This window comes from Acipenser ruthenus, chromosome 18 (assembly GCF_902713425.1).
Source record: "Acipenser ruthenus chromosome 18, fAciRut3.2 maternal haplotype, whole genome shotgun sequence".
Lineage (NCBI taxonomy): Eukaryota > Metazoa > Chordata > Actinopteri > Acipenseriformes > Acipenseridae > Acipenser > Acipenser ruthenus.
In genome coordinates this window covers 28,537,020-28,564,749 of record NC_081206.1, presented here as the reverse complement: position 1 = coordinate 28,564,749, position 27,730 = coordinate 28,537,020, and the positions used below count along the sequence as shown (strand labels likewise).

Genomic DNA, 27,730 nt, shown 5'->3' with positions numbered 1-27,730 from the left:
GAACACCTGGTAAGACACTCATGTCTGTGCTGTACCTGCCCTTTCCCCTGTAACGAGTGTTGGTAAGCATGCTGATCAATGCCCAATGTTTGCCATCAGATATGAAAAGAAATTGAGAATAACAGGCTGAGTTTCCCATTTTTCGCACACAAGGCTCTGCCTCGGTTTAGTTCTGCTCACGTCAGCTCACGAGAGCTAGCTGCTTCCAAACTCCCAAGACTCTGCTCTGATCTCACATGATTGATCAGAAAGTAAACCCACCACCCCTGACATCTGATTCTTTTATTGATTGCTTCCTCTTTTTGTACTGGCTCGAAAAAAAGGGCCCTGTGTTTGATGCTCACAAGGTACGTGCTTCTAAAATATAATATACTGTTGATCTCTCCGTAGCTTTGGCTGCTGTCTGTGGACCCATCTTCTTTCAGACATGAAGCCATGCAATTCCAGAGAAACAAAGACTATGACGTTCAGTAAACTACAACTGCAATGAAAAGACACCTCCTTTGGCAGACATAGTATTTTGTCTTTGTGATTGTACAGGGCATCAGAAAGGCTCTCCGTAAACAACATAATTCAGTATTGTGTAAAGGTGTTTCATGACAATAACTCTTTAAATATTATAATGTGACATAAATCAAAACAAAAGCATACAACATTTTACCAATAAAACTGCCAAGTATCCTTTTTACGTTATTGCATCTGTAATTTTATACCTAATCCAATTTGAGCAATAGCACATTGTATGCCATTTTAACATTTATCTTTTATCTGTCCAGATCAACAAACATACAATTTCCCCAATCTGCAAAGCTACTTGTATCAAACACATCAGGTTTTGTGCAGATTAATGACGGCATCAGTGCTTTTAAAGGGACCAGTGCATCAAATTGAAACAGGCCAATTCTGATACAGTATGCTTAAATATAAGAAACAAATTAAATTTTCAGTTGTAAAAGGGTTAAACTGTAAATGTTTTTTTTCTTTTTTTTTTTTCAAATCCCAGCAATGCCATGCCAAGCCTATTAACGTAATTCTCAAGCTACCTGTTTGTTTTGGCATGATCTGCCTCGACTGAGAGAAACATCAGCAAGTAAATACATAGAAAAATGTGTTCCTTTGAACTGGCACTCACTGTAAGTAGTTTGTACAGCACTTTGTGCAGAACAACACTTTCTAATTAAAAACAAATAAACACACAAGCCATTCCCCGGAGGCCAGCAGTCAGATGTTTCATGAAAACTGATAAACGCTGGTTTGTATAAATTAAAAAAAAAACAAATAAAAACAGTGTTTCGGTGCTTCACGGAACCGGCTTTGAGTAGTCTGCCTATTTGGAGCAGCATAATTCAAGTTCTAATGATATGGCATTATTATAATTCAAGTTCGAATGATATGGCATTAATCCCACACATGGTTGGTGATCTTTCTTCTGCAATGAACTTGATTGATCTTTCTGCTGCTAGTGAGCAAAGTGTCACAGTACAGAATGTACCGTTTCCAAAACACTGACAGAGTGAGTCCCATTTCTAACAACCGTGAGAAAACATGGGAGCTGTCAGAAAGTCCATTCTGCCCGCTATGGGTGTACATTTTTGTTTTGCAAAGAGAACAGAAAGTTCTCACTGGGATTTTTTTTTGTTTTTTGTGGGGGGGGTGGGGGGGTTGGTAGTGTTGATTGGCTCCTGGATTTGTTTTGATTTGCACTTATAGGACCTGAACTTGCATTAGAGGAAAATGGCTTGAGTTAAAAAACATATCCAAGTTTAAAAGAGCACATGCAATGAAATGATTTCATTATACACCAAGTCACATAATATATAATTGTGTTTTACAGAAGGTCACACAGAGAGCCAATAAAGCCCTAATTAAAGGAGACTGATTACTAAACAATTATTACGAAATACCATCAACCCTGGCTTAAAAGAAATCTAACTCAAAGCATCTTTCAAACTATTTCGACAAAAAAAAATAATTTATAAATAAAAAATCTCTATACAGTTACACAGAGCACTAGAATTTGGTTCCTTTGCATGCTTTGTACCATTTACATTACAGCTGAGCTTATACTGAGGCTCATGAATGATCATATCATCCATTTTGATCTGACACTCGTGAGTTATTTATGTCTTATTCCCTGGCCTTTTATTCCTCCAGGTAATATATTTGCATGAATATTTCATTATATAGTAATGTGATTACTTACTGATTCCACTACTGACTTTTATCACGTGGTATTCTTTATGGATACCTGTGCAATTTAGGAAACCATGTGGCTTGGTTTCTATAGATCTGAACAACTTTGAATATTTTTGCTGGTGGCTTAGTAACTGGTCCCCTGCATCTTAAAACCTAATATCAAGTACTGTACAAACAAAAGTGTTAGACAAGTGTCAATGTCAGTGAAGCTGCTGAAGTAGTTTAACTCACGAGGCTGTCCTCTCTAGTGTGTGAATCTAACAGTAGATCAGCACAGTTTAGCTGAACTCAGCCGTCTGCTGGGCCTTCAATCTGAACTCATGTGTACTGGTATGAAGCTATCTTAATGCCTGTCCACAGGGTACAGCACCTCACTTTAATGAGCACTGTTCTTGTAAGGTAATCCAAAATATTTAACCAGTTGTATGTCTTGAAGTCAGTTTCATAACAGCAATAAAGTACAGAAAGTGTGTATGGAGGAGGGGTAGCCTCTAAGGTCTTTAAAAAAACATGTTTTGTTTCCTGAAAGCCACAAGTTTCACATTATTCATCATGTAGCTCAGCAAGTCAGAAACAGTTAAATAAAAATCCCATTAATGTGCAGGCCCAGGTAAAGTAATTCCCTGAGTTACTGCAACACTGTGCTCTCAAGAGAGAGACATGGGAGAAACTGAGCTGAAAAAATCCATTGGCAGCATGTTTAATTGTCACTGAATTCCCAGTGGCCCACCTTTAAAAAACCATCCGCAGGAAGAGAGCAGAGATGTTCGGAAAACATTTACTGGATCAATATGTGCAGAGAGCTGAGACCCACTCCAGTGCACACTAAGGGACTCTGTTCTTTTTTTCCAGTCGGAATACAGTTACACTTCTATTAGTCAGAAGTAAGGATCGACCTATTCAGCTTTTTTTTTGTCCCTACCAACTGCTCATTGTTTATGGCTATCTCGTAAAATCAGTGGTGTTTTTCCAAACTGTGGCCAACATTCCTCGCTCTTTGGCAAGGCCTCATGAATGTGCCATGATTGCACATTTTAAATGACATCACAATAATGTCAATGTAAACAGAACCTGTGATTGGAGATGAATCTTTCTGGTTACAGAAGCAAAGGTTATGAAATGCATTCCCATTGCTATTCTGAGACCCTTTCACGCAGACAAGGCTGTACTGTAAATTCCGTTGTAAGGTCCAAAACTTAGAATGTGTTATTCTACCCCTTCAGACTAAAGCTGACATTTACTTTATACTATATATTAATGTTCGTTTCTGGTTCATCTGCTTTTGATTTAAATTATATATCAGCTTATAAGATCTGACATTTGTTACAGTTGTGCAGTGGGGCTAGTAAAATGCAGAGCGCACAATACATTGTGCGCTCTGCATTTTGTCTATACATTTTTGTCTATACAATGTGTCTATACAATGTTATTTTACATTGTCTATACAATGTTATTTTTTAACTTTATCTTTTGGTTATGTGCCATGTAAATAAAGTGTATAGGAAAACATTTGAAAAAGCATGTAATGCTAAAATAAAAGTTGTGCACACTCTAGAACAGCATTACAAGACTATGTTGATATGTAACCTGTTCATTATTATTATAATTTAGCAGACATTATTATCCAAAGCGACTTACAGAGACATGGCGGTGAACTATACATCACAACTGCTGCTGCAGTTACAATAGGACCTCAGTTTTAAGTACAGAGCGCATGGAGGTTAAGTGACTTGCTCAGGGTCACACACAGTGGCTGGGATTGCACCTGGAACCTCCAGGTAACAAGCCCCTTTCTTTAACCACCAAGCCTCTCTGCTTTTTTATTCAAATACAGCATGCTGGCTGTTTCTCTCTTACCTTCCTTCAGCATCCCGACTTTGAGACACTTCATAAAGCGACAGGCCTGGCATGACTTGCGTCTCCGTTTTGTGATCTCACACTCATTTGTGGCTGGACAGCTGTATTCAATATTACCTACAACAAACAACAAACCAATTATTACTTTGATAGGCTTCAACATTGCAAACAATCACCCGTCATCATCACCATTATCTCCTACCTATTTCATAGAGTTGTCAATATAACACAACCCACCATTTCACAGATTTCAAGCAAAGTACAATACATTGGCAATTGGGAAATGTACTGAATTTGCAAGTTTAGAAAAAAAATATGTTTTCTTCAAATGTATTAAATTACCTGTAAAAAACATGAAGCCATACTTTATGTACAGCCAGCAGTTTTCCTTACATACAGCATCAAGTGTTGTACTGTAGTCTTTTCAGATTTTTGTAGTTCATTAAGTATTTACTCACACACATATTCATAGGCATATTCAAACATACAATTTCTCTCATAAAACCCATCTGTCTTTTTTGCTTATTGATATGAATCTTTAACAAGCTGCATTAATAAGCAATTTATAAAAATGTACAGTGATGCTTGTGAAGACACATGGCTTTTCCAGCATATTCATATTCATTCATGGCAAGTAGAAAAATGACATGAATATAACCTTTTAGAATTTTAGATTTGATGCACATCTTTTGGAAACCCATGACCAATGCAATTGTCTGGTACACACAGTGCAAAAAACAAATAGACATCTGATTCAGTTCCAGTTTACACCTGCAACATTTAGCCACCTGCTGTTTTGCAATTTATTTAGCATGCCACTGCACTATTTCTAGTTGTGCTGGTATTATTTTTGTGTTGTTTGATTTAATGCATGTTTTTTTTTTATAGGAAACTAGATCAGGACAGTAGGGAATGATACTAAACAGTTCCAGCTTCTATAGAAACATCTGAGCTTGAGCTGAGTGATCACCAAACCTTTAAAAACAAGGGACATTTTAAACCTGCTTGGGCTGAAAGCAGCACAGGTGTACAGCCCCCCTGTTTATACAGCAATGCTATCAATTTTGTAGACTGAATTCTTAACCCAGCTAAGAAAGGCTAGCTGAGCCTATGTATCTCCTGGGGAAAAAAAAAATCTAAGTAGAAGGAAGTTCATGCTTATGCAAGAAAGGAATGCAATGAGAGACAGATGCACAGTGGCAGTCAGTGCATGCTGTTTCAGTACTGGAAACGTGTGATCCATTGACCATTCAAAGTACCCACGAAATGACCATCAGGAGGGCTATTAATTAGTCCAATTGGAAGTAAAGGCAAATATATATATATATATATATATATATATATATATATATATATATATATATATATAAAATTAAAAAATTGAAATACTGGAAAGTGAAGTAAGCACTATGGACGACGTATTATATTAAAGTACTTTTCAACATTATACACAAGAGTAATTTAAATATTTAAATAATCATTTAATGTCCATATTTGTGGGCCCACACCTTGATGTCAAAATACACTGTTGCAGAGTGTATTCTGTATCACATACATATTGTCAATACAAGGAGGGTAATAAAACTAAACACAGATTAATGTATCTTTTGCCTGCAATACCATGCAGTAACCTTTCCATGTGTAGCCCCATCATCAGCTGTGTTTTCTTCACAATGCTTGAAATCTTGACATTCTCGTTGGTCACACACAGGAAGCATCTACACAAGCTAGACAGATCTCCTTTCCACATAATCAAAGTTTCAATTCTGGAGAGGTGCTCAGGAGGCAGCGTAAGAGATAAAAAAAAAAACCAGTGCATTCCAAACTGGTAAATCCCATTTCACTGACTGTAATACTGTCCAGTATCCATTTCTTAAGCAATTTGGGTTATCTGGTTGAGTCACACTCGCCAGAACATCGTGAGCTCCTGTGGCACGCTCCTGGAAGAGTGCGGGGCACTCGAAACACCTCAATGCAAATGTCATTTTCTTAATTCAGAGCATGTCTCCACTCTCCCCTCAGCTCTGGGGATAAATCTCAATGGGATAATAGGAAAGGGTTCCAAAGTATTTTTAGTAGTTTTATTGGATTTATGAAACACATTTTCCTTTTTTTTTTTCTTTTAAAGCCATGGCCAAATTGAAAATTAGATGAGTCCACAATACATGCTATACATGCTATTTTAAGGTCAAAACTATACGACCAGCATTCTAACAGCAATATAAAGGCACTTAATATTAGTAGCAGTATGGAAGCAGAATAAACAGACTTTCCAGTGAAAACAAATCCTGGAAAACTAAAAGATCAACAGAAAGATGATAAGGGACGTGTTTAAAGTACAGGTTATTACTCCCTTTAGGAAAAGTGTCTGCAATTCAAGTTGCCTCTTTCATTTGTTATTATTGAAAATAATAATGATCTGGTAAGAAACTGATCAGGTGGTTATAAATGCAGGGATTACTGTTTATTTTTTTCTTTTCAGTTGCTCAACCCCAGCTGGCTATATGTGTACTGAATTATATTTTGAGTGCATGCTGTAAAATAACCCTTTTCAAACTGAGGCTTAATACAATTAGAATTACAAAGCCATCGTCAGCTCCCATTTATACAAGTTCAAACGTTATTTTACAAAAAAACCCCAAAAAACCCAGATGATTTTAAAATGTGTATGCGCTACACTAACTTTTAAAAAATAATTTCCAATATACATTTTTTTGTGGAAGATGTGGGCTTCTTAATTACTTATTCGGGCAAAAGAAATGTCAGTGCTTTTGTTTCAGAAATGTAGACAATAGGATGCGCTGCTGTGCCATCACTGGGCTTGCTGTAGGGGGACAGAAGAAGCTGGCAGTACACTTGTGACCACGTCGATGGTGTCAGTGCCATGTGGTGTGGCATGGTTCATTGCCAGGAGAGCTGGCAAGACAAGAGAAGGTCAGATACACAAGAAATGGGCTGCGGGCCTCTGCCAATCTGCCGTTGAAACTGGAAGCAGACAGCAGGCACATGGTGGCGGTTTGGGAAGTGGTGGGAGAGAATAACCCCCGAGGAGTCAGCTGCCCTGGAAAACAAGTATTCAAGCTCTTCACATATGTAAACCTTCTATATTATACTATAATATATGGTACTGCCAAAATGATTCCCCTCTCCACCCCCTCCATATGTTAATAAATGCTATTGCTGATCTTGGCTATGGTGGTGTATGCTGCATCGTGTTCACCACCTTGGCACAGGTGTGCAAGTCATTTTGATTTATATTTCCTGGTCTTAGCATTAATTGATCATTCTCAGGCTCGGTTATGCTCTGAGACAATTACTGTAAGCACATTACTGTATGTGAAACATGGAGATAAATAAAAGAGCAGAAAATAGAGAATCCAATGACAAAAGCTTTGAAAACAGCTATTGTTTTTTTTTTCTGCAGTGGTGTGTCCTCTTATGTCTTGAAGTCTGAACAAACAGGAATCCAAAAGAGGCTGCTAATGGAAAAGTAACTTTACACAGCAGGCCCAGGACCGTCTGGTAAAGTTCACTAACAGTGTATGAATGCCAGCTAAATTATACTCACTGTGATAAAAAAAAAAAACATGAATGTGAATGTATTGTCATTAGCAGCAGAAAAGGAGCAGCTTCGGATTGAATTAAAATGGGTAACACTTGTGCTCTCCACCGTGTGTAATCTTCCTCATTACATTTACATCAATCATGTTGTTTCCTTCACTGATTATGGATTACACATTGAAGATCCTAATGGGAAACATGTTGATAAAGCCATTAGATCTTGTATAGATACAAAAACATTAGAACATTTGGAAAGAAGTAAGATTTGGGGACATTGATCTTGGTCATTAAGTCAGAGCTAAATAACAAGAATTGGCAAATGTGTCTTCCTGGTAATTACGGAATAAATAATAGTGAGTCAGAAGCCTAGAATGGTTCAATTCTGCACATCAACGCACAGCTCAATGTATGTTGGAGCAGCTTATATTTTATATTGAATCTTGTATTAAACTATTTTACAACAGTTAAAATAAAATTTAAAATAAGTCTGTAATTTCCAAGCCTCCCTATATCCTGGTTACAAATAGTAACACATATATAATATAATTAATATGTTTATATTTAATAGCTCAGACATAAAAAAATTTGCACCGTTGTTCATTTCATTTTTGTTCTAACAGATTATAATTGGAGGTATTTCCAAGATCTCTTGGTTTTCCTGCTTATCTCCGGGAATGACGAGTTTTCGCATCACAATGTGCTCAATACATTATGTTTATTTACAGAAGCTGATAAATAGATTTCTGTAAATTTCCTGGCGCTATACAAATGTAGTGCTGCTGCTGTTGTTGTTCAATTGCAATAGATCAGAATTCAATTTCAGCTGGGATTCAAACCCAAGGCCTTCTGCAGAGGCAGTGGCTGAACTGCTGATCCACCAATCCACTGAGAGTCTGTATCACCTGCTAATAAAGGATCATCTGGACTCAGGTTGTAAATCCTGCAAGGCTTAGACAATAGAGTTCTTCTCTATCTAATGCCATTTCCATAGCTTTAGCCATTTAATAGAAATACTGAAGCAATACTTATTTGCATTTCCCAAGGAGCAGCCCAGAACTGATCTGATTCCACCAGTTACTGTGTAGGCAGGAGCACTTCTAGAATCATTTTAATGTCACCCCTTTTTTTTTACAGGTGAAATGGCTCTCCAGAAGTTACAACAACCCCCATTTAAATTATTATTTTTTATCTATCCCCCTCCTCCTAAAAATAAAAGTAGCACCAAAAGCAAGTAACTATAGGGGCGTTCAAGAATAAATGGTGCTGGAAAACACAATACTATGTTTATACTTCTAAGGTTACGTACTAAACCAATACAAGATTTGTATGTGTCTCAATTTATTTTATGGGTTTGCAGGACCAGTGCCAGGGAGCTAAGTCTCGAGTCGTAGAGAGTAGGTCCTCGTAAGTAAATTACAGTAGAATGGCAGGTATTTCTCATCAAAATTTAAACAGACTTTTACAGGCTTACTGTCAAGGGCTATTACTTCAAATGACAAAAAATATGTGCATGGTTTACTTTTTTAAACCAATTTTACACCTGTGTTTAAAAATCAGGACAAAAATGGACTGCAGTTGAAGAAAAAAAAATACTGCTCAATAACAGATGATTGGTAGAGCACAAGAGGTGAAGAATGAAGGTGTAATTTTAGGTAAATTAAATTGACTTGGTTTGAGGATGGATGATGATAAAGCAGGACGTTAATTTGTAACTTGCCTTGATGAGTGGAACTATCTAGGGTGTACGCCAGGGACTATGGGTTTTGGCAGACAGATAGGTGATATTCTGTATAAGGATTTACTGCTTGCCACAGTTAAAGGAGAAACATTCAATGGGTCACGTCCTGGACAAAATGCACAGAGGAAATCATTTTTGGAACTGACTTTACTAATTAGGATTTTCTATCCCCATTCAGAACAATTACGTTGGTCTGATCGTATACCTGCAGTACACTTATGGCTTTGGAAAATACACCTCAAGTAAAGCTGCACCTACCTGTTTAGCGGTGGTGAGTACAGGTCAGATCAAGCTTGACCTTTCTTTTATGGAATGTTTTTATTTGGGTGTTGGATTTGCATAGGTGCCTGCCATGGCTTTCCAATGCCAACCTAACCCCACATTCAGAGATACAGTAACTTCTATCTATGAAACACTGGAGGGCATGGTGGGGTAAAAGCACATTACTAGATGATGGCTACAGCAGATAGCTGAAGCCTTTTTAGTGCATTTCTAAATATATGTATAATTATATATTTTACATATCTGTAAAATCAAATGAATAATACTGTTTAAACCAATGTAGATAGTTAAGTACTGAAATACTGGTGTCCTAGTGACTGGTTTTAATTTTTTTGTTGTAATTATATCCCAGTCATAAAATTTGTCAACTACAAAACACATACTACCACCATACTGTGCCTACACCTGGACAGTACTTTGTGTGTGTGTGTGTGTGTGTGTGTGTGTGTGTGTGTGTGTGTGTGTGTTTTGCAAAATACGATTAGCTGATGCATCCTATTAAAGTTCCATCCGTGTGTCATCCGTCCAACTTATATTTGATTTGAACAACAAGAAATATTCTCTCACACTACCTGTCTTGTACTGCAAGCATTTTAACTCATTATAATAACCTGAAATATCTTAGTTGCAAAAATGGTACTTCTTTCTTAATAAAAGACAGGATTGACCCTCCTCTTCTCCTCATTTACATTAAGCAGATTGTAATGTGGCTGGCTTTGCAGAACAGAACAAGCAGTGAATGGCACATTTTACTAAGGTTCTGTGCAAGGCTAATTGATTAAAATTAAGTCACAAATTAAAACTAACCTTTTTATTTTGTTCTCATTAAGAAAGTCGTCTGGCATTCAGAGATCCCATTAGCCTAATTATTATTTTATTAGTCAGAGCGCATTCAGTATTAAGTTTCCAGTTAGATGTAAATTGTAAGACTCTTTACTCCATTATTTAATTTTGGTATAACATTTTTTTTTATTTTATTTTGACTTTCTTCCCCCAAATTATCCCTTGCCTTCTTCCGGGCTCCTGCCCAGTTCTGATTAATATTCCATTAAGACTTATCCTCGGAAAGACTCAGCCCGGTCCCTCTCCAATCTAAAGAAGTCTTCTTTTTCTCCTGAAATTATAGCAAGACGCGTGCCTGAGTTTCTAATTGGCAGCCTTCTCCCTCGAGACAGCCCCCTCCCTTTATTTCTAATGAAAAGCCTCGTCCTTAATTACACTTTGCAAACGCTGATTGTTATTGACAAAACTCCTGTGGCTCGGACAAACGACAGCAGATTAGTCCCATTACACTTACAGGCAGCACAACGAGAGAGAAAATAAAACAGGGATTTCGAATCGACAATGTAAAGTGAGGAAAAAAGTATTTTCTCAATTTTCCTTTCATGGTTCTGCGCTTAATTGCGCAGGAGCTCGCTGTGCTGTAGTTTGGTGTGAAGCTGACTTTAGTTGTAAATATCTGTTTTTTTATGCAGGGTTTACATTATATGTTTTCAGAAAAGGAATACATCTCGGTTTTAAATGTATTATTCAAGTGAAAGTGTTTTTTGTCAATACCTGATTTGTCAGCAAGCAGCAGAGGTAGTATAAATAGGTTTTGTTTGTCTACATACATAGGACAAGCGTTAGCTATGAGTAATCCAAAGTAAATGGTTGTGGGTTTAAAACCTAATAAATATAGATGTACATTAGTGTGTGGAAGCAGACCTACAGAAGAACACTTTGTTATCAAATGTAAAATGTTATACGTGAATGAATATGTTCTCTTGAATTAACGCTTAAACAAAAAAAAAGAGTTAAATGTTCAGGGTTAAAGACAATAACCTTCAGTTACTTAACTTGCACACATTATTACATAACAAATCAAGATACTGGTACTGTAAATACCATACTGTTTCAAGATAATTTAACACTTCCACTTTGTACAGTATCTATAAGCAGGTACACCTCATGCAAGTCAGACTTACCTCCATACATAATACATTATCCATTCGTCGATGGGGTGGTTCACAGAAATCATTTAAATGTACAGTATGTACAAAGCTTATATACCAAAAAGATATGCCACAGAGCTAAAGCAGCAGCTCAACTAGCTCAGCTTATTAAACTTAAAATCACTTTAAAAACTTAACGATAAATAATTACATTAAAAAAAGGTGTAAAAGTTGTGGCCTGTGTGTTTTTCTGAAAGACAAAATAGAAATACCTTGTATTGTCCTTTTAAAAAAGGCTTTGCAGGCCTCACAAGAGGCCACGCCATAGTGATACCCGGATGCAATATCTCCACAGACGAGGCAGAGTCTCTTGGGAATGGAGTTCAACATGTACTCGCACTTAGTGGGAGAGTCCTCCATGATGGTGCTGGAGCAGTCGTCATAGCGCTTGCGGCAGGCCCCGCCCCCTAGACCCGCGGCCGTGAACATGGGTGGTGAGTCAAGGCCGTTGGAGTGACCGTTCATGATGATGCCATATCCACCGCTGGCATCAGAAGAGCCGCTGGGACTGTGGTGGCTGACCGTGTCGATAACGGATGAAGGACTGGACGGTTCTGTCTTGATGTACGACCCGCAGCTTGAGGTCAAGTGTCGGTCATCAGCGGCCATTCTGTTAAGCAGCCTGCAAATTTGATTACAAAAAAAAAAATACAAAAAAAAAAATTACTGTGGAGAAACATGCACTCTATGAAAACATAAGCCCTGCAGCCTTGCCAGATACAACTTATAAACCATTTAAAGGACCCCTCACAAAAAGGTTACACTGAGCTCTTGGTGTTCTTTATTGTAATATTTTATGATTGTTAAAACTAACACGACTATCCACCTGCTGTCGGTTTTCGAAATCGACACTGTTTTCCTCCTGCCTTTGTCAGTGGTGTACAGAGTGCCACTTCACACTGAGGAAACAGCGGGGAAGTGTTTCAATTGCAGTAGACTGTGGTTAACCTTTCTGTAGTGTAACATGGCAGTCTTTCATTAGTGTCCACTCAGTGGACACACACCATGGCAAATGTCAAGTACAGCCCTAATAATGCCTGAGAAATACAACTTCTGATTGCCACAGCTTGTGATCTGCAACTTCATTCTTAATGAGTAGAAATCCTGGCTTTCCCATATTAGTTATCACTTCCAAAAAATGTATAAACACCAAAAAAATGTGGACCAGGTGTATTTCAGTGTTAATATGTGAACTTTAATAAGTTGACTGCCAAAATTGAAACATGAAAATATTTAAACATATATTTCCACCAAAGAAATATACTCAGGTTTTGGCTTTCTTTGGCCTTTTTAATGACTTTTTGTTAAATGATTGTCCTGCCTACATGCTTTGGCTAACACGGAATGGAGGTTCATGTTATGATAAGTGGAGTAAAAGGCTTTGTGGTTTAGATGCTGTGCCTGCAATATCACACTGCTTGCTGTACCGTACAAGACTTCAGTTTGTAGAATCAAAGTACTAATAACCTCCCAGACTGTAACTACATCGTGACAGCCTATCAAAACTGATAGTTCTGGGATTTGGGATTTGTGAGACAATTACAGAGTGAAAAGAAGGTAACATCTTGAAAGTCAAACACTCGCCCACAGCCGTCGCCATACCGGGAGACACTGAAGGACTTTGAGAAGTGACTCCTCATGTTCTCTGTTTTTTTTCTCCCATTAATTGTCTGTCTGGGTGATGGTGGGTTCACACTAACACAGGCCTCCAGGTCAGCAGGCCAACGCTATTTTCTCACCCTTGCTTCCTGAATTAACACGGATGGGGTCACCGTGTCACATTAAATCACATTCTCGGGTGTCACTCTCAGCGTTCATGTATATTCATTGGAGCTCTAAATATCTCTTAAAACTTAAAAAGGGTGACAAAAAAATGACAGGATACCCCCATTAAAACAGCTGACCTTGTGGAGCAGAGTTTTCAAAAGAATGATCTTGGTCCTTACTGTTTAATAGAAGATTGTGGGATAGTGAAATCCTAATAAAGTATTAAGTGTTTCACAAGCTGATAGCCTAAGCTTTGCATGTACATTACCATAAGGCTGGATTATTCATTTTTTGATGAATAACTTATCTCCTTTAAAAAATATTTGTTTTATTAAAAAAAACATTTGCTTTTACAACATGTATACTCCTGCTGGTCCACTTGTATGGAAAGGGCACTAATACAATGATGTCCTAATTGGCAGCATACCACAGAATGCTTCCCTGAGCTGTACTGCTAACTCTGTTTGTCGACAAAGAAATAAATACTTTTTTTTATTTTTTTTCCACTTTACCAATCAAGATTCATGCTGAGTGGTCAGAGCACAAAGTATAATGTGCAGTTCAGTTTTAATCTGATTGCACCTGGCCCTTGTAACCACATTTCCCTGCCCTAATAATATTCTGCTCATACTGCTGTGACCGAGATTAGATGGCCTAATGATCTTCCAAACTGCCCCTCAGTTTCTCTGTGAGTGGAAATATTGAAGAGGCTTCTTCTGTGGAGCCGACAGGTACTATGCTGGAGAGCGTAAGCTTAAAATTAAAAATATAGCATAATATAACAGACACCGCTTTTTGTACCTTCAGAAATAAAAGTTCTCCATTAATACTTATTTGGCTAACCCTGATAACTCTTGCTAAAATAGTGAGGTGGGAAGGGGGGAAGTTTTTATATTATTTAAAAGATATTATCCAAAGGGGTTAATAACATCTGATCTTGGAATCTGATGACTTCAGATTTATTACGAAGGGGGTTCTTGATGATGAAAAAAATGCACTGCATCTGTTCCAGTGAGACCCACTTTAATCTCCTGTGCTGGGGACGCCCCTAATAGTGGGCTCTATTCATTTGTCTGTCGCTTAATACTGAAAGGAGACGGAACAGACCTCTTTATTGTAAAACGCACTATATATGTAAAGCTGACAAAGATTTATGATTCCAAGGCTTGCAATGCAGAAACATAAATGGAAATGGAGTCTGAATGGGAGAGAAAGTGTGTTGTTTATGCCAGCTCATCTGGACTGTGCCTGGATCGATACTCTGGTTAGCCTCGAGATGGTGCCGGATTACCACAGGGGGACCTGGCTGTGCAAAGCCCTGACAATTAAGTTATTCTGTCTCCAACAAGGAGTAAATTTAGCTCCTCCAGCTATGTCACCGCGTCTTTATAAAGCAATGATGTCATTCAGCGCTACAACATGAGACCCGTTTTAAACTGCCTGCAAGATAGCACTGTTGTTGCCAGAATCCTGATCAATTGATCTTTTCTTAATAAAAGCATTCTGCTGCCTATTTTTAGCGCAATATGAATACATATCAAGCCGCACACTTTATCATAGCACGGGTTAAGTGTCCCATACCCTTATAAATAGATGATGTATAGATTGGATAACACTGAACATTTTTTAAATGTATTTGTTCACCTGAAAGCATTTTTTTTTCTAGTACTACTGTAGAACATTCTGATTATTCATAATCTAAATCGGATGTTTTCTCTCATGTGTGGACTGCATGTTTATATTGGAAACCACGGAAACAGTTTAAATATGCCTGCCTAAGTAATCAAAGAGATTAAAGTATACAACGGCATTACTGGACTGAATACAACATTTCTTTTGGGGGTGTATTCTATAATTGGCATTTTTTTGCATCATTTTTAGGGGTTAAGCCCATTGTATGAGGTCCAACGTAAATCACAGGTTGACTTGGTGTACAGAAGGACAGAGGCAAGGAGCCATGCATGAAATTAGTTCATTAATCTTCCCCTGATAGGCTGTCCTTGTTTAGGGAAACTCTATCTAATTTAAACAAAGGGCCCATCCTGCCCAAATCATAAATTATATTGTTCATCAGCAAAAAGGGGAGATTGTGGCATTGCAAAAAAAGTAAAAAATATATATAAAGTTAATAAAAAGGGCAATGCTGCAGCAATTAATACATCGGGACTGTTGGATGTTGTGTTATGAATTTCAGACAGATGCCATGAAAATAAAGTACTGACCCGGTGTACAGGCCTACAGATGTACCATAAAGTAAATAATGAATATACAAACTACTAAGGTTTGAAAAAAATGTACACACACTTATAGTAAGTCACTCTAAAGCTTTTGTAGTACTGTTTGGTTTTAGCTTAAACTATTAATATTTTAAAATTTCAGTTTGTAAAAAAAATAAATAAATAAAACATAAATCTGAGATTTAAAAAAATGTATTACTTATACACTGTCTGGGCCATAGGGTGAGTAAAAAGGATGAATCTCGTCCATGTTAAAACGCAGGCATCGCATTTGAAGTAAGATGTGAAGTGAACTGTCAGTATTACTGTACTCCAGTAATATTCTGCATGTTGTTGATAAGCCCCCAGTAGTTCTACATCATGTTAAAGTGCACTGTTACATGATTTATGTTTTCCAGCCTTGCAGTATTGATATTAGACTGGTTAGGTCTGGTTTATTAAAATAATCGTGGAGGACTGTTGAGTAATGATAAACGTCTTATAAAATGTTAATTAAATTCCATTGAGTATGTATTGTTTTCTTTACTTTGAATTTTCACTGTAACAGAGAACCGCTCACTCCACTCAAATTCAATTGGCTTTTGAAAATTATTTTATAATGAATAAGTGCATGCATGAAATTCACATGTGCTTTCACATGCTTGTCATCAATTCTCTATGCTATTTTATACTATGACTACTACGACTACTACTGCTAACAATAATAATAATAATAATAATAATAATAATAATAATAATAATAATAATAATAATGGCTGCTTATTCAAGTGGCCTCTTTTATTCATTTGAAAAAGTAAAATCTGTTGTGGTTTACTCGCAGTTATACAGCAGTTGACCACTTGGTTCAGGAGACTGTACAGTAAATACAGATTTTTCTACCACAGCACCTGTGACTGTGTACCGCTTTGTCATAGACTTGAAATAACCTGCAGAACACCTGGTAAAATAGATTGTTCTTTGGGCCTTTGTAGCTGAGCAGCACTCAACTAGGATAATCCACTACGGTTGAAGGGTATCTTAAAGTTATAGGGCAACAGCACCGTTTATGTTGTTTTTTTTTGTTTTTTTTTGTCTGGTTGCCCCTTCCACTTACAATTGCAATGTTTCAGACAATAGAAGTTTGGGTATCTACATTCCAGAACTATGACAACCGATTCTTTCAGTGCTTAATGAAGTGCAGATTGAATAGAATGCAACAGCAAAAAAAAAAAGAGAGGTGAAAACTGGTGGTTGAAAATAGAATAAAAGGAAATGCATACATTATACAATAACCCGGAAAAAAAAACAAAAACAAAAAAAAAACAAGAAGCATTCTCAGAGCCTGTGCGATGCCACCTCTGACTGCTGGGGCAGTCTCAGATACAACTCAGGTAGTCTACAGGGCTGAACTTGTCAACCCCGCAGTACTCGGGTACAAGGATAAAGGAGCAATGCCAGCATGGCTCACCCCCCTTCAACAGCTATGTTCTAATGTAGATCTTTCACATCTGAACCTTTTCCCTTCCATCTCTCTCCTCTCCTCTCCCATAAACAGCGATAGTAATAAAAACTCCAGTGGACCTGAGTGATTTATATCCCAGCGTTCAGCACAACTCGATTCAGGATTAATTAAACTGTGGGGAAATTGCTGGAATTAATGGGTCTCCTTCAGGGGGCAATCCACACATACATCTCACTCCTGGCATCCACATGACTTGTGAGATTTTCCTTTCTTCTGCAGATGTTTTGTTGTGATTGTTGTTTATATTGTGATGGTCAAAAAATAATACGCCGAGTATTAAAATAAATAAATACAAATAAATGACGTGTAAATATAGACTGCTTACTTAGAAAGACAAACTCAAATAAATGCCAGTGTTTTAAAAGTAATTAACTGTTGCACTTACACATTTTGATAAATGCTTGGACCCTTCAGATCAGTTTGATTGACCGTGCAGGAGAACCTATCCTCGCACCCACAGGTGAATTTGTCAAGGTGAGAACAAATTGCCTTCTAGTTCCTTGCATGCAATAATTACACAGAACTTGGTTTTCTGATTGCCTGTAACTTTGAAGGTCCAAGTGCTGGTAAACACTGTTGGAAATAAAAGTCTGAAAATGACTTATCATAAAAGAAAGTAATACTAGAGTCATTGAACATTATATAGAGATATTCGCTGGGGTTGAGGCTTATTGTGGGAAACGTTTCCCAGGTGGTTGAATGTCACAGACAGTAGGCCAACAGTTTATTTAACCTGTGATGTCAGAAGGCAATCTTTTTTTTGACTATTGACCGCTGGAGTGACTATTGTCCTGTTTCTCTCAAACTTCAGTTACATAAATTATGTAATAAAATTTATACAAATTAAGTATAAATGTATAAAAAATATAATGTATAAAAACAAAAGTTTTGGCCAATGTCTTCTTTAATGTTGTCCCTGTTTTTTTCTTACAAAGGCAGTGCTTAGTTCCAACGCTTTTTGTGATTCAAGCATCTGTTTTTCTCTTGTGCTTTCTTTTCAGTGTTGTGCAGCCACCTGTGTGTTGTTTATTGTCTATTTAGGATTGCCCACGAAGAGGCAACATACTGTATTGAATCTTACTATCGGTAATTGTTATGTGATCTTATCTGAGCACGTACAATATCTGATTGGATGACTGAAACAAAAACAAATTTTATGTATTTTTCAGTAACAAGCATTTTCTAATGCAAGACAATTTAAGGTGTTTTTTTTTCTATTTTTCGTGGAAATAAACACTGTCCTTATTTGTCCAAATAAAATAAAACCAGATAATGAGATTAGAATAAATCCCCTTTATCTTTTGTAATTTTCTCTATTGATATAACAGGGGTGATTTCTCATGGCAAATCACACCAGACCTGAGCTTTTGCCACATTTTTTACTTTTTTTGTTGTTGATGTTGTTCACAAATCGAATTAAAAGGAAAAACTAGCATCTCCAAAATATTCCCTGTGGGGTGCCTAGAGGATCCCTAACAGCTATACGGATACTTCATGAACATAATATAAAAAAGAACAAAATGTTTTACGTTATTTGATCTTGCTTAAACATCGGGACTGTGTAAACCTTTATTAATTAATTTGTGGCATTTTGATTCCTCTCTGTATATTGTACATTTTAAATGGTGCCAGATCCACAGTAAATACCACTGATGTTCATTGAAAAAGTAACTGTATATGTATCTCACCCAAATAGTCTAATTGGTGTATGTTATTATTATTATTATTATTTATTTCTTAGCAGACGCCCTTATCCAGGGCGACTTACAATCGTAAGCAAATGTCAGCGATATTTAAAAGGCATCAGTGTTTCAATCCTCCACGACATAGATAATTTATAATAACGTTTCTATTTTAATTTTAATAGGTAGGAGAAAGTTTATAGCATAAGATTTTTGTTGAAAAATATAGCTCCTTTAACATTGAATTGATAGAGAAATCTCTTGATTCCCCTGAGAACGTTTGTAAAATAACAATCCATTCTGTGGTACATAATACATAAGGTTAATACTGTATACAGTATATTGCCTATATAATATAGAAATAAATAACATCTGTGTGTGCATCCAAACATCCCGCTTCATACAGATGCAGTAGGGTCATTGGAGCATCTGTTGTGACCGACTGCAAAACTGTTTCACAATGTAGCTGAATCAGGTTGTTTTTGTAGCACAGGGAGAAACGTTTTCAGCATGTAGAAGTGCCGGTGAATGTAAACACTGTGTACATCAGGCTCTCTCCTTCTCTTTGAGTGTCAATGGCAGACTGAACAGGCAGACCTTGCCCCAGCCTATAGTCAGAGATCAAGGGTTTTCCACACTCTCCCAAGGAGAGTATTAATAAAATAAAACCCTGCCGTCAGCACACTGCAGCACACAGCTGTTTGGGGTTCATCGAGCGTCAGTAAATTACTAAATACCTTTTACTTCACATTGAATTCATTTGTGGTGCTTTATTCTTGCAACCAAAGCACTTTCAGCACTAATGTGCTTGTGATGCCATTGCGCCCCAGAGTGCTTTGTGAGGCGGTTCACACTGTCCCATGTAACTCCAATGTCAATCCAGCATCACTTAGAGGTCTAAAACACTTAACAAATGTCCACACCTGTGAATTCCCACATTGAAAGCATACCAACCCCCCCCCCCCCCCCCACCCCCTAGTGCAGACAATAAAATACAAACCAATGTCAACCCTTCCATTTCTGAGTAAGATTAAAAAACAAAATGTAAACGAGAGCCAATGGGAGGTCACTGAATAGCTGTGTACATCGCGTACTTGGTTAAGCTGTCAGTTAGAATCAGAGAGAGTATTGTGAAGGACATTTTCAATATTGATTTAATAAATAAACAGAGCTAACCATCGATCCTAATGTTATTTTGCATTTCAATTACTGTTCAGAAACATAACCTTCAAACGACTGCTCGCTCGATATCAATACCATTCGCTGATAAACACCCGCATGCCTGGCTCAAGCACGTTGTCTTTCTTTAATGTGCACATACTATACATTATTACTCAATTTACTGTGACATTTCATTCATGAAAGATACTCAGATAATTGACCAGGTAGCGTTTGGTTGAGAAGATACACATAAGACAGAACTATTTGTTTAAATAATGATATAGGTATTGAATACAATTTCTTTCGGTGTGTAACGACCACAAACTGCAAGCAATAACATGCTGTCTAAATGCTGCATATTAAATATCCTATTATTACCTGTAAAAAAAGGTAGGGGTGATATAAAAACACATTCCCATGTGTTGTGAGAGTGTTTTGTTTCTAACTAAATGTTTCCATTTGGACAATCCTGTAGACATGAGATAAAATATTCAGTGTATTTATGTGTTAAGCCCCAGAAGAGAAAACTGTGTCATACGTTGACAGAATGCTCACTGTGCTATTAATAATGGAACCAATTATCAGTAATGCTTAATTCCGAGTAAGAATAACCATCTCACCAGAGTATTACAGTACAATTCCATTTGAAACACTGTTACACTAGAAGACACGATTGATATTTAAATAGTATCTGATGCCAGCTGTTACCGTGATCTGTCTGCAAACAGTAATGCACATTAATCCCACAGCTAAATTGTTTCCACACACAGAAGTGTTACTGTGTAATAACTGACTTATAATTCTTTAGTTAAAGTTACAATGACCCCTTAAAAATGAAACTGTGCTAATCACAGACAGTTCCTTGCATCAAATTATCATGTGATGTTTGCTTTACTACTCAATCAGTTGATATTTTATTCAACATTTTCCTCCATAAAAAAATAAAAAAGATGGATTAATATGACAGCAGCTGATTTTCCAGGAAGCCATTAGCTAACGCTTGGCAAAAATGTATTTCGCTGATCCTAATTTCGGTACAAATGTGCAGCTTTAACTTAACTTTAAAGTGCCTGGGTGATGCATGCGGCAAATATGTTAAAAATAGCACTGTCTGAGGCTTCAATAAGAGCACTAACCTCAAGAGCATCTGGAATATTTAAGAGACAAGTAAGTAAATTAGTTCTATGACATTTTCTCAATTTCTGAAAAAGACTACTAATAATAATAATCATAGAGGACATTTTGCCCTTCTGCTTTTAATTTATGGAGCATCTTAAGTTTTTATTTGGCTGTATACCTTTGGCTTCCAACCAGATCCCTGAAAATGCCTAGGTGTAACTGTAACTGTAAATCAAGAAGCCATCCTCTATTATAGCGAACAGAGAATTGCATGCATGCTGGTACTGTGATGGTGACACCATTGCGCAGCAAATGCCTTTGAGGCATCAGCATGCCAGGCTACCTAATGGAACCCCAAAGACTAACCGATGATGCTTTTAAAGCCATTATTCTGTTATAAAAAAATACAAGGTTATTATTATTATTATTATTATTATTATTATTATTATTATTATTATTATTATTATGCACTTTTCTAGTGGAAGGCTCCTCTGGGAGTGCAGGTAGCTTTGCCATCTGAACAAAACTCTTTCTGAGGTCAAGTGGTGCTTCGGGAGAGAAGCAAGTCGTTTAACGCATTTGCCCTAAGATGTGTGAGACTGAATTTGCATGTCTATAGCAGCAACTTTTCTTTCACTCCTATCCTTTATACAGTAAATACAAATATCAAAAACAACACATATAGATAGACGGTCTGTACTCCGTATGCATGGAAAACATTGATACATTTAGCCTGGTAAAGGGTGGACTCTAGGCATGGTCGCAAAACAGAAGGGATTAGCTCTCAGCAGTAGACTACACAGAAACACTCCATCTGGTGATACAAATTAGCTTGACTATTACATTTAAGTGCTGCATTTGATTTACAAATGTAACCTGCTGATTATTCAGAAAGGAATCATTTGGCCAATTCTGTCAGTGAAATGAACTATCTATCTATCTATCTATCTATCTATCTATCTAGTTATCTATTATAGTACTACACATTTATATATAGAAGACAGCATTCTAAAAGTAAATGTTGTTACAATTAAAAATTGTAACACCTTTCCTGGTGACTCGCTAATTGCCAGTTTACTGTTTAAAGGGCAAGATGTACTCAGATATGTAAATGTGGATTAGCAGGTTTAGGCTAATGCCACTTTGACTGAGGAACCTTGGATCCCAATCTCCTTCAATAGATATTCAATTTACAGAGAGGTGGAATTCAGGTCTTTTGTGGCACGAGCTTCAGAGGTTGGGTGCAATTACTATGAGATTTGAAATCCTGCCTGAAAAAGACTGCTATTCACTGGTTTCACCATAAGGTGCAATTAGCATGTAAAATGTAAGCCCGCAATCTTAAACAGTGTGGGTCTTTGTACTACAGCTGGCTTTCTTTACTAAGTATAGATTATAAAGCTGTCAATAAAAAGGGATGGGTCTGGTAGAGATACTCATTATAATGAATGAGAAAATAAACCCTGATTTAAATAAAGCGATGGATTTAGATTTTTTCTTATGGAAACCCCGTTAAGTGTAAAATTTAATTTAAGCACTAGGTTTTAAGGAAAATCCCTAATGCCCCAGTTACATGTCTGTAGATCTGCAGATACGTCGCTTCTGTTTACTCAGATTAATTAAATAGCCAGTGGTCACTATTTGAAGTGGACACTGAAGCCAGGACCCCAGCTAATACCAAGATCTCCGATCGTGCCCAAAAGCTTGTTTCACTAATGTATTCTGAAACTAAATTACTGTCAGCTGATCCCATCTGGATAGCGTCTGTGAGGACTGAATCAGTTACTCTCCACTGGCTGAACCACCGATACCATCTCGAGGAAGACAACAAAAATGTGATTACCTTCAATAAAAAGGAACACTTTGTAATTTCACAAAGAGCTTTTAACTTGAGATACACTAATGGAATTGCTTTTCTCTGTTTTTAAACTAACTTGTAAATAACTCCACTCTGATCTCTGTGCATTCCATGATAACATTACATAAAAATATTTGATATCAACTCTCCAATATAACAAATCTTTATTCCTGCAAGCCACCGATGGTTTTGTCTAACACTACTGTTTAATGCCTATATATATATATATATATATATATATATATATATATATATATATATATATATATATATACTACATGTGCTGTATTAATTTTTTTTTGTTTTAATCAGTTACGTTTTTTTTTTTATATAAGTTAAATCATGCATTATTTCACTAATTAATATTAAGGTGTTCTCATACCTACAGTACAAGACATGATTCAACATGCTTTCAAGTCCATCAATTAAAATGACCACATTTGTGATATGAGTGCAATTTACAGTATACATTAGTGAATAACTTCCCCAGCAACATTTATATGTCAGTGCAGAAAACAATTATACCCATTTTTTTGTACACAGCAGTTTTCCGTTAAAAAAAAATATATATATATATATATATATATATATATATATATATATATATATATATATATATATATATATTTTTGACTGTATATTTTTTAGCTATATAAAATCAAAGATATATGTGAATGTAAGAGACATCTTTCAGGTTTCTTTTGTTGTGTACAGCATATTTGATTTTGATGGCACATTTAATTTCTTAGAAGAAGCTTAATACAATATTAACAAATTATTTTCTCTCATACAGAAGCTCTGCACCAATCCTTAAAGAGACAGCATTTTAAATCGTATGTTCAGTTTCTTTTTAAAAATCAATGTTATATGATATATTTGGATGTAGAAGGCTGTACATATAGTGTACTAGGATCCCAACTACCCTAAAACAATGATATCTACATACAGTATGATTTGTTCATTCAATTCAAAATAAAAATACACGTCTTAAAAAAAATCTTGCCCTTTAACTTCAGCAATTACTAATTAAGAACGGATTTTGATTCCTATAGTGACTTTATTGTCATTTAGATAAACTGCATTCACTAAAAACATCTAGACATACAACCTAAACATACAGATCACACAGTGTATAAAACAAGGCGGATTCAAGGGCCTACTCTATATTCTGTTGAAAAGAAATCTCTTTTGGCATCATAGGCACTAAGTTCAAATACATTTGGAGAAAACTTTATTTTAATCTGCAATCTCTGTACTCTAAATGACTTGTGACTGATACAGAACGGTACACATTTTAAAAAGTATTCTTCACCATAGCATGTATATTCTGTGTCTTGTTTAACTGGCTAAGAAATACTAGATGTAATTATAAATGCACATCGAGAACTTGTTGTAAATCCTGGAATGAAAGTGTGGAGGAAGTTGAATTTAATCAAGCGAATAATTTTTTTGAGACATTAGACATTCCTGAATTCCTGGTATATTGACTACCGCGCTCCACCAACCGCTCTCCTTTCAAAGGTCATTTGTAAAGCGAAAACATTTCAGGAGATATTTTAGGTTCGTTGGTAGTGCTTTAATTATTTAAACATCTGGAGCATGTTATTAGTATCTAACTATCAATATGTCATTTACCGCTGTCAAATTCACCCATTCGATCATTACAAATCGGACAACCAAAAGCCAATTTAACCACTCTGGGTTTTAATAATTGTTTTAATAAGGTTTTTACATTTTATATTGAAGTACCTGGCTTTGGATAAACACTCTTCTCTATATGCAATCATAAACAGTAAAACAGTTGTTTCCCTTGCACTCATTAGAATTCATTTTACGAGTTCATTCTCTATCAAATTTAAAACTCCTCTTTAGATATTTTATTTAACATCATGTAATCAAAGAAAGCCACAATAGTAATACAGTATTTTTTATGTTAGATTTGGAAATGTTATATTTTTAATTTTTGGTCAGTTTTTCATTAAGTATATGGAAAACTACAAAGCGGTATGTAATTCAATATGTTAACATAACATAACTCACCAGGTTTCACTGGACTTTATGAAGCAAAATGAGTTAATTCTATAGGGTGATGCAAAACTGTTGGTCCTACTGTATAGTCACAATTAAAACAACAACAAAGATGTTCAACACATTTGTAAATCTGCACAGAAACAGCAAGTGTGTACTTCTATAAAAGTATTATATGTTGTACACCACATTTAGAGATGTTACATACACTCACTGCATTTAACACTTCAGCATTCAAATACATCCACCACATTTAAAGTAAAAATAAAATATTTAATTACACATTCATTACATTTTTTTCAAGATCTGTACAATCCCAATTATTAGATGTTGCTTTTATTTTAATTTAATTTAATTTTATTCACCTTCCTTTTATTTTTTTTATTTTATATAAAAAGTAACAAATCCCAGACATATCTGATAAAATAGCCTGCACCTCCTTGCAGTTTGAATTATTATTTTTAAAATTATACAGTTATTCAATGCCATTATTTCTAGAAAGCATACAACAGTGCCACATATTTTAATTATATTTATTGTAAAAACATTGAACATTTTTATTTAGTGTTCATCACACTCCACCAGTTTTCTTTCAAAAATGAGATATTCACCAAAGTATTTAAAAATGTTTCTGAAGTGTGAAAGGTGGTACAGTGGAACAGTATTCTTGTAACGGTTCCTAAAAACATCTTCTCAAGTTTGCATACACACCAGCAAGAGAGAAAAAATTAAACTGTAAAATGTAGTGTTTCAATATAATATAATTGTATCTTTCACTGTATAGCTCCAATACATGTATTGTAATTGTATATCAGGGCATAGTTTATTAATATTGTTTATTATAAACTGCCCTACAGATTAGATTATAACTGTAATACACTTTAAATTGAATCTGGTGTTTTATTAAAATATAAAAATGTGTTCCAAATGTGCTACAAATTGATATATTTATGTCTAATTTAATTAAAAGCTTTAAACCTATATAAACATCAGTGAAATTAATTTATTATATGTTGTTGTTAGTTGTTATCTACACCATGTGAGAAATAAAAACGGAATATATTTGTATTTTTTTAAAACAATTTAAATGCAAGAAAAAATATTTTTTTAAATCCTGATATTTATTTATTGCTAACCATGAGATATCGATGTGTAGTTATAAGATACTGTTTATGCAACACATTAAAATAAAGCACATAAAAAGTGCAACAATAATTTTGCAATCTGCTACAATTTATTGAAAAAATATTAACTTTTAAGACAACCAATTTATATTGAATCGTGGGTGAAAAGTGCAGAGCTATATAAAAAACATTGTAATCCAGATCAGTATTAAACACAAAGCAGATTAAATTGGGATTCATATTTACAGCGAGTATGATAATGGGTTAAAGGGCATTTCTGGCCCCTGGTCATTCAAGGGTTAATGTATGGGCACCAGATCCTAAAATATTTACCAAAATGCCAGTTTCTTAATTAATTTCCACTTTCCTGGTTCTGTTTGCTAATTACTGTAATTATAAAGTTATTCAAACTACATTGTTAAACAATGCTTAAATACATGTTTCACATTGTGTTACGTTAGACATAACTGATTATACATCATTTATTGTTACAAAAAAAAAAGGGAATCATTTGAATTAATTTCCCTAATCAGATTGCATATAGCAAATACTTATAATATTTAAAAAATGCAATATGTGTGGCACATGCTGCATGTTTATTTAGGAGTGAATTAATTGTGCAAAGACAAGAACTATTTGTTTTAGATATTTATTGATTGATATTGGTATATATTTCAGAACAATAAGCCATAACTGAGATCACTGGGGGAAAACAAAACCTGCTGATATCAAGTAGTTAAACTTATGCCAAAAACAAACCTATTTATATTTAAATTGAATTCACAAATGCAAAATATGTGTATCATAAGATTGCTATACAGACATTTAAATGTATCTTTTGTAATAAACAATTAATATAAAGGTATATATGTATAAAACTGCTTGAAAACATTACAATTCTCATAAAATCTACAAAAAAGGTCAAGCATTAAAGACCATTCAAACAGCTCCTTAATTGTTTTGCATGTTAAGTTACGCGATGAGCAGCACACTTTTTATATGGTATACTTCATTTTATTAGAACTTTTATGCCTTTGCTTGATGTCCTGCTGCAGCTCAAGTCTGCTTTTCCCTTTTATGAAATACCAATTCATTAACAAACACTTTAATATCATTTCTTATCCTATTCCAAATGGCAAATTAAACTAATCCAATCAGCAGCACAACACTAAAATACACATTTTAAAAGACAAATAGGTTTAAAACTGCCAAACTCTCCTCAGCAGCTTCGTGATGTTACACAAACTCAGAGGCAATCTGTTCTACCACAATTCAGCTGGTACTCAGCATAAACCAGGGCTAAAGGTGCCTTCATTTATCTTACTGTGTGCAAATATTCTGAAAGTGTAATCCTCCGCTCATTATCTAGTCTATTCAGTGTGTCTAATCTGCTTGAATTTATTTCACATCACACTGAGAGCCAAGCTGAAAATACAGGACCAGCCGGAAAAACTTCCTCTGCTATTGTAGTACGCATCGCAGCGCTAACCCCTTTACAATAATTCATTATTATCCGTGAAGAAACAGCGTGCTTCCCAAAGAGAAGGCAGACAGAAAGAGGAGTGTGGGTCTGTTTGGTTATTTATTGACTTATTCATTGCTCAAAATAAGAGTTTTGAGTTGCG

At 35.7% G+C, this 27,730-nt stretch overlaps 1 protein-coding gene across 3 annotated transcripts in view; it reads right to left on the bottom strand.

Annotated features, from left to right (window-relative positions):
- Positions 1-27,730, bottom strand: part of LOC117416686 (steroid hormone receptor ERR2) — a 76,822-nt gene that overhangs the window by 24,896 nt on the left and 24,196 nt on the right. For all 3 annotated transcript variants that reach the window (XM_058991838.1, XM_058991839.1, XM_058991837.1), the window contains exons 2-3: positions 11,841-12,250; positions 4,054-4,170 (exon numbers count right to left, since the gene is read on the bottom strand). In XM_058991838.1, coding sequence (XP_058847821.1) covers positions 4,054-4,170; positions 11,841-12,250 — 527 coding nt within the window. The remainder of the gene's footprint in view (positions 1-4,053; positions 4,171-11,840; positions 12,251-27,730) is intronic.